General features: G+C 39.0%; 1 protein-coding gene across 1 annotated transcript; it reads right to left on the reverse strand.

The window, feature by feature from the left end:
* Positions 1-1,172: 1,172 nt before the first annotated feature.
* Positions 1,173-15,996, reverse strand: LOC127001644 (protein shuttle craft-like). The gene is made up of 14 exons (XM_050866575.1): positions 15,829-15,996; positions 9,374-11,137; positions 8,779-9,004; positions 8,444-8,607; positions 8,026-8,222; positions 7,478-7,756; positions 7,207-7,346; positions 6,869-7,082; positions 6,377-6,607; positions 5,899-6,080; positions 5,152-5,359; positions 4,689-4,841; positions 4,356-4,453; positions 1,173-4,210 (listed from the first exon to the last, which is right to left on the reverse strand). Exons 2-14 carry the CDS (start codon positions 11,127-11,129, stop codon positions 4,099-4,101), a joined length of 3,960 nt encoding a protein of 1,319 aa, XP_050722532.1. The 5' UTR covers positions 11,130-11,137; positions 15,829-15,996; the 3' UTR covers positions 1,173-4,098.
* Between the last annotated feature and the right edge of the window lie 609 nt (positions 15,997-16,605).

A 16,605-nucleotide genomic window follows, 5' to 3' on the forward strand; every position in this document is an offset into this window, starting at 1 on the left:
ATATTGATAGTGTTCCTGTGATAAGGTGTTCACCCACCCATTGTTACTGACTGCAGGCCTTCAGTCCCAGTGGAATGTTACAGTATAGAGATTGCCTGCATTCACCCTCCACTTTTTGAGCTTCCCTCCACCATGTCAAACTAGTGCTTTTAAGATTCCAATTAGTGTACAGAATTAAGAGTAGTATATGTTCTTTACTTTTTTCATCATTTAACTTCAGTTCAGATATGGCCATACTGAAGTATTTGCATACTTATTTTTTTTAATTTTTAAGCTTTATTTCAGGTCATGATTATTTTCCAAGTCATACAGTTTGTCTACTTATTATAGTAGCAGTAGTAGGATGTATGGCTGTCTGGTTGATGAACTGTTTATCCATTTGATGTGTAATTTTGCTTTCCAGTACATGGGATCAGTTTGAAAACATTCATATTATTTAACCCTATGTGTTCCAGTGTTTTGTCTGTTTGCATAATTTTTGATATGAGGGATCAAACAGACAGCCTTAAAGCTGTCATTTCTTCATTTCAGCAAACTGTTTCAGTAAATCAATTCACTACATTACCTTCATGGCTGACTTGTCTATACATGAGAAATGCTATTAACTTTTCTTCTACTTAGATGATGCTGATGTAGGCCGCCTGTCTGCCTTATTTGATCACATCCACTTGCGTGCACTAGACATAACTAACACTTACTTATCAATACTTAATGCTCATACAGGTGAAGAATAAACTGCCTTACTTATGGATCAGTGTGTAGCAGCCAGTACTTGCCTCTTTGTGAAAGCCCCGTCCACTTTTATCAGGACCAATTAGAAGTAAATCAATCAAAATTAAAACCCTGCACTTCACCAGATGTTGGTATACCAAAAATACCTATGTCATTCCCCTGCCCCAACTGAGAAACATAACACAGACTAAATTAAATTGATAATGGTACTGGGTGAATATAATTTTTGTTCTCTGCATGTATGTAAATTTGTTATATCCCTACCCTAACCTACATGTAGTGTGGTCTTAGTAACATCATACACAATACCCTTGTAAGAGCTGGTGTGGGTAGATTACTGTTGGATTTTTTAACCTACAAATACTGGTGTTAATTTGTTCATCCAAATGACTTCAACAGTACATGGGTGTAGTGGAAGTGGTAGACTGAAACAACAGAAATATTCCCAAGCTAATATAATAACAAAATTGCAATATATTTACTGTTTGTAACATAATGTGTATATAAATATAGAATAGTACAGTGAAAGTTAGGGTCTACTTATGTGACATTATTAGATGTACATGTTCCACACCTGCAATGGGCTGAGTCCACATGTATTCAGCATTACATATCTAAATACTCCTTAGATGAAAATACTGACTAAATTGTCAAAGGTTGTTCTGCATATTAAAATCAACTCAAAATATTTAAAATCATTTTGTGGCATTTTATCACAGTTGCCGCAGAGTGCAAAAGTATATGATGTTTTCTATGAACCAAAGTACTTGTTAAGAAGTTCTTTCCAAATTATTTTTTCAAAGGAATTAAGTAAACATTTTCCACTGTAAAAAAATACATATATACTGGAAACAAGGATCTGGCAATTTTTTTTTACAGGTACTACTCTCGAACAAACTTTTTGCATACAAAATTAAAATATAAAATGCTACAGCCCCGTTGCAACAAGATGAACACTCTGTCATTTCAGGCAAGTATTGTCCATTTCTGCATACTTTTGAAGGCAGAATATACATATACATTTATACTAGAATTCTTCTGAGATTATATTTGAAGCCAACTGTGGGATATGTTTCTCAAGGCATGGCTCAAGATAGAGGTTCTTGTGTTTAAATCCCTATTCTCAAGTTAAAAATATTCTTGCCATGTCTCAAATAATGGCTCTGGTCTCAATATACTTTGGAACATTAGGTATCATGACACACAAGAAGGAAGAACTCTATGCAGTCAACTTGACAAGTAATTACAGTCTTTAAGTCATAACTAGTATCACGTCATGCTCTAACATGTGACATTACAATAAAATTACATGAATAAGGTAGTAACAATCATGCCACTACCTACTATATACATCGTTTAATGTTGACGTATATAATTTTAACTATCCTTCTCCATACACTGCTTATAGGATACAGACACCCCAGCTCTATTTAACACCATGGCAGTATTTTGCAGCAGTTACCAGTAAAACATATCTATATTTTTTCACAAATGACTGAAATTATGGAGCCTCTTTTTTTTAATATTCAAATATAAATTTTACTATTTGCAGTTTTCAAGGAAATTGATCATTCCGTTGAATAAAGGAAACACTGAATTGTTAAGGATGGACGGCCCACCTAGAGGTTTGAGCCAAAGGCACTGGCCCAACAATAAAGCAGAAGTAAACTTTTGACACCATCACTGAACCTATGAAGTATTCAATACAAAATATGATGGCAACTGAAGGAAGGCAAATGATCATGTAAACAGCAGCAAGTATAACGAGATGAAGCAAAACGCAGCAAAATAAGTTTACACCAGCATGATACACTTAGTTATCACCATGTACATGGGAAGAATGTATTAATTTGAAATCTCCAATGTCAACAGTAATATGTTCACATTGTTTTGATCACTATCAGTCCACAGCTACCTGCAGGGTGCTAACAGGCAACTGCAGTTGTGGACAACATATTTTTTTTCCTTTTTATTTACTAAAGAATATCATTCCACTTGCATGTTTCCTGGGCTGCAAGTAGCTTACTAGTGAATTGTTGAGCCATCTGGATATAGTGCATTGACAATGTGGTGGAGAAAGAAATTTTAAACTCTGCCTCAGGTTAAATAAGAATGCTAACTATACAAATTAATTGTAAGTGTTCTTATACTCATTACAGTTTACAGGTGCCTGAGCACTGTACCAGGAGCCACCAAGTCATTTACACTAAAGATGTATATTATACATACATGTATATAAAATAAAATTTGCCCGTGCCACTAACAGGCTGGAGCTGATTACCAGGCTGGGATACTGAGCATATCACATACATGGTTCTTATGAATTTGAAAAACAATATTTTTCAACTTTACATATGCAAAAATGGGTTTACTTTAAAGTAACTTTCTTCCTACCAACACATTGCCTGCAGTGCCAAACTACTTCACTGAAAGTTTCAGTCTCTAATCAACATATTTAAGTTCTCAATATATCAAGGCAAACTCAATTTCAGGTAAAGAGAACCAAATCATAGAACATTACTGTAAAAGTTATTAATTAGGGAAAATGCTAAAGGACTATAATGATTTTCCCCTACACTCTCTTAATATAATGGCTGATGGCTTGGAGGAGTGTTGTATCCTTACAATTTATCTCATGGTACTAGTGTCATCAGATTTCAAACAACTTCAGAGTAGCTGCCAGTCCTCCAGATAATTACAAGTGCAATCAAAAGTACAAATTCATCACAATATTTTTATGCCCTAAACCAGCACAGTGCAGGGAAAGCCACGTATGATGTGTTGAACTTCAGAAGTATATTTGGCTTATCATAAGCATGATGTATTCTGCAAGAAATGTGCTGATCAAAACCATCAACTTAAGATGCTGCTTTATCACCTACTTTCGCCAGTATTTGACAATGGATTTGTCCTCTGCTTTTGTCAAATCCCCTATCCCATTTACAATGTCCATAGCTTCCTTAGATAACTTTTTCTTGTATGTCAGTGCAAGAAAAAATAACAAAATAGGCTGATAAGGTAAGAGGAAGTGTTAAGCTAGGATCAGAGTTTTAACATATGCACAATAATCATGTGATTCCTAAATGGAAGCAAGAACTCAAGTAACAATCCAACATACTTGGGGGAAGGTGTACAAGAGAGGTTTGATTGATTGTGGTAAGGGAGCTTCTTGTAAAAGTCAAGGGGAGAGGAGAGGTGATACGGCTACAATTCTGTAATATTTGACTGGGAAATATTTCCATAGAACTGAGTCATGGTTGTGAAACATTTCCACAGAACTGAGTCATATTCAATATTACCAAAACATATATCTAGTTTGGTATATCTCATTTAATTTATATGCAATGCCTGGTACTCAGTCAAATACTAGTTCTCAAAATCAAAATAATCTATGGGTGCTGGCTTTGGGGCAGGAGACTCAGCCTCTTTCTTCACAGCAACAGATTTTTCTAGTTTTTGCATTCCTTGGCCATTTCCACTGAGGGAGGGAGGATAGAATACTATTAGTGGTCAACCTAAAGTGTTTTTTAGTTTCAACAAATCTATAAAAAAATATTCCTGTTTCCTTTAATTGATTAATATATTTTTGAACCTTTTTAAGATTAATATAAATAACAACTTGCCTGGCAGAAGACTTTAGGGACCACACTGGGGCTGGGACCTTACGTTTGCCCTGTTCCCGCTGCACCAGTACCAGCACACTGATGGGCGGCAGGTAACACTGACAAAAGAAGATATTGTCTTGATCCTTATTAAGAAGGTTATATATTTATATATTCACTACCTTTGACAAGTTAAAAATTTTGTCTTACTTGATAAACTGTACAAATGATAAAAGTTTTATTCAATGTGAGTTGACTTAGTAAAAAAATGAAGTCCAGCAAAAGGCATGACTTACAGATGCTTTATGGTTCAACTTTTCATAGCCCATAAATGCTTAATTTGCTGTCACTAACCATTCCCTTTACAGCAGTGGCGACCACATTCTTGTTAGGCTCTTCATCATAGGCCTCACTTTGACACCCAAAATGTTCACAGTATTCATGAACGAACTGGCGCTTCTCTCGATTCATGGATGGGAAGGAATGGATGCAGTTCTTCTGCTTGGACTAGAAGAAAAGGCAACACTCTTTATGATGAACTGTCACAGAGTTAAGCCACCAAACTGGCAAAAACAAGACATAGTAAGTCTAAAATGAAAATGCATAACAACAATACAACTACATTAAGAAGCACTATGAAAAGAATACACATCCTGCTTGGTTTATTTATATATACTTGGAATTGTGGGAAGGTGGTATATTGTGAATGTTGAGTAATTTGAATTTGAGCTGACTCCTTACAGTAAAAAATAAAAATGAGAGACCAAAGAGCAGTGTGGGTGTGATCCCAGTCCCCCTTCATGCACGAAATCGATACCTCACGGGCTCGCAGCACCAGAGCCTCCAGCGCGTTATGGATCATCTGTGCTAAGTTCGGGTCTTTGCGTGCTTCCTCCTTCATGAACTCAGAATAGAGGGAGGAGGAACTGCCCAGCTTCTCCCGTGCCTCTGGATTTTCAATCTGCAGAGCTAAGGCCAATCGACGGTTCCTCTGATCTGTCTGGCATTCTTCATTGCATGGCAGTCTGTAGAGCATCAAAATGCACGTATATATATTTGTAATAAAAAGTAATAAATGCTTCATGTGCTCTCCTCTTGCTATGATTTAAAAATAATGATAACTAAATCCTAGACTTACTAGTCTGCTCTCCCTAGATTTATCTGCACCCAGCCATGTCAATGTTCTGCAGCCAAATGGCCATCTTATAATCATGCTTCATTCCAGTTTGCACAAGGAACCCATTACTTAGACTCCTACCAACTAATGTTACATATATAGTGTTGCTGCTAAGATCTTCAGATTTCTCAAAATCCTACTGCCCACATCTTATGTGTACAGCACCTTCAATACTCCTTTGTAAATTTTACACTGAGATTTCTCAAGATTTACGTATGTTCAGAACTTATGCTCTCACACACCACAAATAAATGTCTGGCAGCAAAAATTTTGCCAATATATCTCCCTCCTCTGAAGCCCTCTGAGTACATTTCCTGGACTACAGAGACACTACAGGTAAAGCAATACTGTAAAATCAGTTCCAGGTCGACAGGAAACAAGGCCCACCTCTTCAACTTATCTGGCCTTGCTGTTGCAGTGAATATCTCGGAGAGGTCTACAGTGCAGCCATTGTTCATGTTCTGCATCTGGGAGGCCAGCATAGAGGTGGCCACTGCTCGGTACTCACGGTCATTTTCAGAACATTGCAAGGTTGCTTTTCTGAACCCACACTCACATGAAATCTCAACCTGCAAATTTAAAGTTGTTTATGATATGAGATGAGGATAAGACTGGGTTGATATATCAATCATTAAAGATGTTAGGTCCCTTGCAGACTGTGATGAGACAGAATCTGTCCACGAAAAAGAAAAAATATATAGTGTGACTGACCCAAAATTATAACTAAAAGACTAAAAAATAGCAGGAGGCTTGCTAATAATGTCCTGCTTGTGATGAACAAACCTTGGCAAAAGAGCAATTCAAAAGAGATCTTTAATATTTATCATTGAGCCATGCTTTTTGTAGTGCTTTCTTTCATCCATACCATTTCCTTGCAGGCTGAGTCAGGACATGGCCCACTGTGGCATGGTGTAGCACAGGGGTGTCCACAAGACTCTCGGGGCCTCATACATTTTTGAGTGCACAGCACTCCCTCAGGTACACAAGGCTGCTCATGACAAACTCTCTGACACTTGTGAAGGCCACATGGGAGAGGAAACCCACAAATTCCACCACATGATACTGCAGTCAGGTAACAAAGAGTCCGCCGCATCATCTATAAATAAATAAAAATTACAAAACAGGTAAAGTTATAAACTTACTTCCTGCATATATAATTTTCATAAGAAATCTGAATGTAAGTATTAAAGATGGCAAGGTGTGACAGCTTTTTAATTTTGTATGTGCCTTGGAAAATTAATACAGCCAAACTGTAAAAAAAATGATAACTACAATTTCAAGTATTTACTATTGTGCGAAATTATGCATACTACTTACTCCCACATGAACAAACAAAAAGATATACGTTATCATTTACCTTGTGGTTTCCAAAGCAGGGCTTGTCAACCAACATGGTGCAAGGTGGGCAAGGCTCATCAGGATGGCACAGATGAGAGGCAGAGTGGGGGCATTCCTGGGGTCGGTTGCAAGGATTGTCACAGGCAGGAGGTTTGGTCCCACAAGGCACAGGCGGGTAAATCACAGCAGCGCCACAGTGGCAAGTCAGCTCCTCAAAACTGGTCTGCCAGCACCTAAGTGATTGCCACATAACCTCATTATAAGTGGACATATTGAAACAAAACAATTAACATCGATGAAAAGTGCACTTAGCAATGGCAACTAGAGTGTGTACCTCTGAAAACCCTCCAGTCTCACCTTGGACAGTTACCCCGGTGACAAGGCTCCTCACATCGGTGGAGTCCGCAGCTCAGCAGTTTCCCACACACTAGAGAACACATGTGGTCCAAGTCTATGCAGCATCTGGTATTGCACTTGTGGCGACCACAGTGACGCAGCTGAGTAACAGATCATGAAAATTACCATTTTCCAGTTGTGATTATTGCATATATTAGGGTACATATTCCACAATACAGACAAACTTATTTCTTAGTTATTGAGTATTAATGCATTTAGAGTAATGGCTAACCTTTCTACAAGGCTTTTTACAAGTGGCTTCATCTGCTTTTGTTGTCAGTTCAGAACACAAGACATTACAGTCCATGGCACCGCATCGGCATTTGACTGGAGTCTCGAGGGGGCATGGTGGACAAGGGCCTTCATGACACAGAGCCTGGCATTCATGGTAGGAGCCTGGCACCCCACACTTGAGGACTCGTTGACAGGGCTGATTGCAGGTTGGGATAGGATCTGAACATGACTTTCGCTGAATGGCTCCATCTCGCTCATACAGCTTCTCCAACGGCACCTGGAATAAGGAATAAGGAATCCCTATAATGTCTTGAAAATGCTCAACACTACTCATCATCATCATCATTTCATCGACGCCTGCTCCTAGGAGCTCCCACCAGGGGATGGCCACGGCAGAAGAGCTTCCAACTTTCTCTATCCAGACACTCCCTCCTTGCCTGCTCAAAGTTTCTCAACACTACTGCAAAAAATATACTATATAATAGAGGTTTGCAAGCATGGGGCCACTTTTCTTTGACAACTCAGCATGTTAAACCATTTACATACCTTTCCACAAGGACAACGAGTGACAGTCTTGACTGCCAGTTCACATGGCTGGCATTCTCCAGGATGGCAGACTTCTTCACAATGGTGATTTCCACAGTTCAGAACACGATCACACTTACTCTCACAGCTGTAGCTTTTGGTCCCAAATGTGTCTGGCGTGCAGGCAATCTCCTGAACATTCTTTCCACAGAAACATTCTGAAATCAACATATTATATTACTGGAACTGTGCTAAAATTGTCTTGCTAAAACTTAAATGGCAGAATTACAAAAAATCAATATACAAATGTCAGCAAAATCCTTTATGTGCTATTAAACAAAGGAAATGAGAGAAAATCTATGTGGTATTGCCTTGAAATTGCTCTCCTAATTCCTATGTTGCAGAAAGGCCTACGAGGCACTTTTCTACCCTCACTCACCCTGATGGACCTGCTCTTCACAATCACCACATGGCTCTTCATGACAAGATTTTTTGCAAGCGTGCCCTTTACAGTTGAGATTTTTGCCACACACTCCATCACACAGGAATGGCTCCGTGAGGCTACACTTTACCTCTTGTACTTGTGATCCACAAGCACATGACCTGTTGCAAAGGAGACAGCAAATTACTGTGAGGAATTAATGGCCCTGTGTGACCTGGTGTATGAAACAACTGGTTCTAGAAACCTAACACAACAAACATATTAGTGTTACACTTTGAAGATATTACATATTTGATAACACATCTTAAATTTGAAAGTAGAGTTCTACTTACCTTTTGATAAATGCTGTACATGGTGGGCATGGGCCTGGATGACAGAGGAGAGTACACTTGTGTTTGCACCACTCAATCTTACGTTTCCGTCCACACATCTCGCCACAGGAATGTGGTAAGTCTCTTCGATTCCATTCTGGCTCTCTCATTTTCCCACAGAAACACATATAAGCATTGGGAACTTTTGGAGTTGAGCCTTGGCATGCAGGACACCTCCAACCTCCATCTAATTAGGGAGGAAAAATGTCAACAATTATGGTACTTAAAAGTCCACTCTGCCTGCTACTTTAGATAAGTTTTAAATTGTAGAGAGCTAATTGTATCACAGACTGCCCTCATTTTCAAATGCTTTGATTCTGAGATTCTGTTCCCTGCTGGAGTTCACAATCAAATTTAAATTTATTTTGATATAGTAATGCTCATGTACAAGCTATGGAAATTTCAAAAGTAATGGGAAGTGAAATAGTAAACAGAGTTTGCCAGAGAGGATTTAACAGGTGTCTGAGGACATGACTCGAACAAGCTGCATAAATGGAAAGGAAGACACATTACGACAAAGTACAAAAAATAGAGGGCAATAGTACTCAAGTCTTACCTCCAGTGGAACTCTTGGCCCATTTCTTGATGCACCCTAAATGGAAGCAATTGTAGCATGCAAGACACGACCATATGGCGTGCTGCTGCTTGATGCCGTCACAACACACCATGCACTCGTACGCCCCCTTCGTTAGTTGCTCTGAGAGACGGACTCGCTGGCTCTCCTCATCTTCCTTGCTTCCCACTACCGAGGCATGGGGGGACACAGAGCTGTTTTCCTCTTTGGATCTGCTGCCCTGGGAAAAGTTTCTGTTGTTGGAGTCATTACTCAGTGAAGAATTACCATTATGTCTGGTGTCCCAAAGTCTTCTATCTTGCCTCCCTCGGGAACGACCTCTGTTGAACCTCACATTTCCACCCAACTTGGCAGATGAAGTCATCCCTTCATCTTCCCCACCAGGTAGATCTTGATTATTATCATTTCCCTCTCCACTCCTGGCTGTGTCTTTGTTTGACTGTGGCTTCCACTCATCAGTGTTGGTTGAGTTACCATTCTGTCTCATCTTTCTCTGATTATTATTTAGCTTGCTATAGTTATTCTGCATTTCATAGGAATTTTTTTCACCCTCAGTTCTCACTTGCCTGTTAACCCACTCTTTGCCTTGTTTGTCATCATTGTAATAATCCCTCTGGTACCTGCCACCCCCACCACCTCCTCTGTCATATCTCCCATGTCCCCCTCTGCCCCTCCGATCACTTGTGTTGTCATGCTGGGGACTTGAATCCTCCCTCTTAATGTTAAGGTTCTTCATGAAGGCTGCTGTTTCTGCTAGAGCATTGTCTCTCTCCCGTTTCCGTTCATCTGCTTGGTTTTCTTGGCTATCATACCAACCATAGCCACCGGAGTTCTGCTGGCTTAACCTTTCAGAGCCATAGCCTCCTCTCCTGCCCCCACGTCTTCCCCGTCCTCCTCGTCCTCGCATAACAGCTTTAGAGCGAGCCCCTCCACTATCATTCTGGCTGGCAAACACTCCACTTTCACTAGGACTCCTATTTACAGTACCAGATGGAACACTGGTATTCCTCAAGGCTGGGCTGTTTTGGGTGGCTGCTGGTGCTGGTGCTGGTGCTTCGCATGACACATCAGGGTTTTCCCTCTTCCCTGTATACTGGCTATCTTTTGCTCCACTGATGTTCCCTTGAGCCATAGTTGAATCAGTTTCTGAAAATTTACCATAGTTCATATTTGTAGCCTCAGTCTGTCCAGGTCTTCCACTGAATCTACTTTGGCTTTGGCCTCCTTTACTTTCATCATACTGTTCTGAACTCTGCTGGTACTGAGGTGATGTGATATTGGCATTAGGCTTTGAATAATTGTTATCAAAAGACACTGATGCAACTGGGCTGGTGGGCATCACGTATTTTGTCTGGTTCTGCATGTTAGTCCTGTCCTGAAATGGTACGTTTCCAGGGTACTGGTTGCTCCCAAAGTACTGAGCACCAGGCTCATAATGTCTACTATTCTGGATGTTAGGGCTGGGGGGGTAGTAGACGGGGTATGGGGATCTGTGGCGATGGTACTGAGCATTGTTGGGGCTTGGAAACTGTGCTCCATGGCTGGGGTACTGGTTGCTCTGATACTGGTTGTACTGCATATCTCTTGCAAACTGGGACATGAACATTTCTGTCATTGTTGTTGTAGGAGGGAACACTTGCATTGGCACAGGAGGCTGGCCAGAGGAGGGCAGTGGGTAGCCCTGATTGTAATAACCTGGGGCCTGCCCTGGGAACCTATTACCACTGCCCTCAGCCATGTTGTTTTCTGAAAGAAAAAAAATGAAATTAATATTCCCTAGAGAAATTAATAAAGATAAATTCCCTTTTCCACCTGTAGTCTTAACCACTAACTGTTGTACAAATAGTCAATAGGAGCTTGAAAATAAAGATGAAATAGGAGACTTGAAAAGCAAGAAAGCACTTGTAGTCAAAGGTAAACTAAGTTTTCTGATAATACAAATATTTTTTTACAGAGAAACAGATTTTTCTAAGAGTTACAGACTAGTATCAGCACTGCTGTAGCCTAAGTACATCCTCTCATCAGCAGAGGATTGTATTACTACTTGAGGGTATTAATAATAATAATAATAATAATAATAATAATAATAATAATCATTATTGTTACATATTTCCTAACTTATTCATATAAGAATTCATTCACTCATTCAGAGATACGCGCGTCGAAAGAGTAGGTCGGTCGGTATTCTCCTCTTCATTGGCCGTCACTGTGCTCCCTCCACAGAGGAACAAATCCGCTTGACCCTGATGGGCTCTATAAAGCCCATGTCCCCACCCATGAGGTGGCGACAAGTATTAAAAAAATAATAATAATAATAATTAATTTCTGGGTAAAATATGATTTTTTTCACCTGGAGAAAGTTATTTTCACCAGAAAACAGCAAGAAAATGTTGAGAAATTTTTTCATAGTACTAACTGTGTGTGGAGCAGCACAGTTGGCCAAAATATTATCCAGTTATTATTTTAGCGGAGATAGATTACATTCCTTAGCAACAATATGTTCTTACTTAATTAAAGAAAGGATTGGTGATAGGTCACTATCCATTAGTTAAGTTAACAATGGAGCTGCAGCCTGGCTCACTGAAGAGCCTTGGCCTTAGGTAATTTTATAGAGAAAGTTTATTATCCTGATGTGGAAATGGCCGAACAATGTGAGCTGGAGTGTTCCATCATTTGTCCTCACAGGCACAACACAGTGAAGGTCTTTACAACATTTGGGTTATGTCTCTTAGTTATTAGACACTGACTTCATTTCTGAGAAAAAATGGTAATTTTTGTTGTGGAAATGTTTGCTTTTTTTTTTACTTATAATGGCTAATTTGTGATTATACAATAAATCTGTTCAAACACTTTCATGACTGTTTACCAGTGAAATTAAGTTAATATTTCTTTTATTGACAATTCCCATTTTTGGTGTTTTTTCTTCCATTTGAAAGTTTAAGAGTTTAATTTGAGTGTATAGAAGTCTCATTTGTTGTGCAAATAAATAACAGCCATAATATGCTCACTGCCCGATGCACCTAAATGTGGAAACACAGGTACGTCAACGGGGGCAGAGCCCATCTGTTAGGAGGTTATATACAAATTCATGCATCTTTTAGTGACCCTAAGGGAGGTTGAGGGGAGTAACCCCCCACCCCCACATGAACACTCCTACTAGATTTTAGCTTTGGTGAACCACAGATTTTGACTGCCACAGGATGCTATGGACCACTCCGCCACCCACCGACACACAGGTTAGCACACATTTCATAGCTTATTTCACACTTGTTTTAACCTCTATATTCTTTTGTATGGCTTTATATGCTTAAAGCTTAGTAAAAAAAAAAATATATATATATATATATATATATATATATATATATATATATATATATATATATATATATATATATATATATATATATATATATATATATATATATATATATGGCAAAAGATGAGTAAATTTTCAGTAAACAGAATCCTCTGATTATAGGGATGAAACTATTTTTCCTGGTTAGTTTTGATGCATTTTGAAGGAATCTGCAAACCATTTCTCAGGCAAATCACTAGTTTTTTTTCTATCCCACCCCCCTTTCCTTCCTTTAAAAATCATTGTGATTTTTTGCAAAAAAAATAATGCAAATCAATAGGAAACAAATCGAAACTCACCTGAAACAAAACATTCATCCTCACAATTTGCAGATATGAGTGAAACTAAGCACTAAGCCATCATAAGACAATAAGGATGGCGGATTCTGCCCCCGCCAGAGTTGACCCGCCACCACAAACAACACAAAGGTGCAGCGCGAAGCGTGTCACGGTGTATCAAAACCATCTAGAATCAAATAATCCAACCAAACTAAACTAACAAAACTAAATCTAACCTAACCCAACCCTAATGAACTAACTTAATAAAGTCTAACCTAACCTGACTTGTGGCCTGCTGCCAAAATCCAATAAACTGATATAAATCTCTAACTCCATTACTATCAATCTGCTCCATTTATATATGAGGTTCAATAGATTCAGAGACAAAATCTACACTATGACCAACGTAATGATTATCAACCGTATTTTGCAGTGTAATACGCACTTTTTTCACTCAAAAAACGCCAAAAAGTTACCCCTCCGCATTATATGCCGAAGGTACAAATTTTGATTGATTATAATAACGAATAGTGTGATGAGGATTGAGGACAACTTTCGGTGCTAATATTAGTTATAATGTTGGCAGCCCTGTGGAGCACACTGCTATGGTGGTGGACCAGGGCCTGAAACCTCATCAACGGTAAACGGTAAATAAGCAGAAGAGAGGAGGAGGACATGTGAAGCGCTATAACCATACAGGTCACAAGAAGAAGACACGCCACACGTGGGAGCCAAGGAACAGCGTGAACACAAAATACAAAACCCAACACCGCCAGTGTGCGGAGTACCTTGGCGGTGATGGTTAAAGCGACTATTACACAGGAATGATTTTGGCGGAGCAGGGTCTGGCTTGGTGACTGTTGGGCGGACTAGTCTGGAGGTATTTCTGCTGTGCAGCAGCCCTGTCAACTGACGTTTTCTGAGATACATGTTCGAAAGAATGGATATCAATGGATGACTAAAGTGTTTATTGTAAACGCATTTTTGTTTCTCATTGTAAAAAATAATTATATTAAAACATAATATGATTGACAGAATTTAATCAACATCTATTTCTACTTGAAAGTAAATATACGGTCCCTGAAAGTCAAGATCAAGACCAACATTGCCCATCGAACGTAGCATCCCCGTGTGATTAGTTCCCTCAGTAGCTCGGCGAAAGTTGCTGCCTGCAAAATCAGAAAGAATTTACAAGTTGAAAGCAATATGAATAAAAGAGGTTGCCTTTTTGTTTTGTTTAAGTGTCTCAACTGAAATTTTGGGAATCTGTACATCATCAGTCTCGGCTAACCTTACATATTTCTGAGCATTTTAAGCACTAAATATTTTTTTCACAAATTTTTGTCTTAAAGTTTAGAGTGTGCAATATACACCGGAGCGTGTTATACGCCACAAAATACGGTAGCTTGAGGATGCTATTTACTGAAATCAAACCCGGATGATCAGCTGGTCCAGTATAAAACTATATTGGCGCCCTAATAATACCAACCTTTATAAAACTGTCATGATCATACAAAGGTATTATTAATTTGCACAACATATGGAGCCTCCAAACACCCAAATAAAATTAAAGAATACCAAATGAAAGACAAAAAGCAACAAAAGAAGGAAGTGGCAATAAGGGAAAACATAGAACACCTCAAATCTGTCCCCTGAGATGATGAGGACTCCAAACATTCAACTAACCTAATCAAAACTATCAAATGAAAGAAAAAAACACCCAAAAAATAGGAAACAGCAATAAAGGAAACAGTTAAAACCTCCAATCTGTCCCCTGTGATGAGATGTGCATGATGTTGATGGTGATTGAAATTGTGGTAACTATTCACTTGCACAACACATGAAGCCTCCAAACACCCAAATAAAGTGAGATTACCAAAAAAGCACCAAAAGAGGAAGTGGAAATAATGGGAAACATATAACATCTCAAATCTGTCCCCTGAGATGAGATGTGCATGATGTTGATGGTGATGTTATGGTTATTATTCATTTGCACAACACATGAAGCCTCCAAAGACCCAATTAAAGTGAAAGATGACCAAAAAGGGGAAATGGCAAAAAGGGAAACATATAACATCTCAAATCTGTCCCCTGAGATGAGATGAGCATGATGTTGATGGTGATGTTATGGTTATTATTCAGTTGTACAACACATGAAGCCTCCAAAGACCCAATTAAAGTGAAAGATGACCAAAAAGGGGAAATGGCAATAAGGGAAACATATAACATCTCAAATCTGTCCCCTGAGATGAGATGTGCATGATGTTGATGGTGATGTTATGGTTATTATTCATTTGCACAACATATGAAGCCTAGAAAGACCCAATTAAAGTGAAAGATGACCAAAAAGGGGAAATGGCAATAAGGGAAACATATAACATCTCAAATCTGTCCCCTGAGATGAGATGTGCATGATGTTGATGGTGATGTTATGGTTATTATTCATTTGCACAGCATACGGAGCCTCCAGACACCCAAATAAAGCGAAAAACTACCAAATAAAGAACAAAAAGCACCAAAATGAGTAAGTGGGTGTCCCCTGAGATGAGACGTCCAAGATGTTAATGGTGATATTATGGTTATTATTCATTTGCACAACATATGAAGCCTCCAGACACCCAAATAAAGCGAAAAACTACCACATATCGGACAAAAAGCACCAAAAAAGAGTGGCTGTCCCCTGAGATGAGATATGATGTTAATGGTGATTTTATGTTGACAGCCACGAGACACACACACACACATACACACACACCTCCTCGGCCCCCTTAGTGATTGATTGCCAGCTGCTGCCTTATGCTCACCAGGTCGAGGCACTGCTGGAGGTCATCGTGGTCCAGGACATCAGCCGCGGGTCACCATGGTCGCCGGGGAAGGTCACAGGAGGGCAGGACACAGGTGAGCGTGGCGGACCTCTCCTCCTCTCCTCGCCTCGGTCACCTGCAGGAGTTGTTGCTGGAGTGCTTTATAGTCATCCTCTTTTTGCTATGTTCACCTTATTTTGTGGGTGTTTGCTAGTACTCTGATTTTTTTTTATATGTAGCCTGATTTATTTGTTTACCGTTCAGCTTTTTTATCGATGTATTCACGCGATCTTAATTTTTTGCTATATATCACCTAATTTTTTTGCAGCCTGATTTATCTGTTTACTGTTCAGCCTTTTTATCGATGTATTTATCCCTGTTTGTATATATTTGCCTTTTTTTCTATATTCACCTCATTTTGTAGGTATTTGCCATTAGTCCCGATTTATTTATTTACTGTTCAGCCTTAATTTTCATCAATGTATTTATCCCTATTTACGATTCATCCTCTTTTTGCTATGTTCACCTTATTTTGTGGGTATTTACTATTAGTCTGCTTTTTAATATATGCAGCCTGATTTATTTATTTACTGTTTAGCCTTTTATCGATGTATTTATCCCTATTTTGTGTATATTTACGATTAATCTTCTTTTTGCTATATTCGCGCTATTTTGTGTATATTTACCATTGATATTCTTTTATATGTTCTCCCTAACTTTTTTATATATATTTACTATTCACCCTGTTTTGGTATATATATTCACCCTGTAGTATTG

Source organism: Eriocheir sinensis, chromosome 2 (assembly GCF_024679095.1).
Source record: "Eriocheir sinensis breed Jianghai 21 chromosome 2, ASM2467909v1, whole genome shotgun sequence".
Lineage (NCBI taxonomy): Eukaryota > Metazoa > Arthropoda > Malacostraca > Decapoda > Varunidae > Eriocheir > Eriocheir sinensis.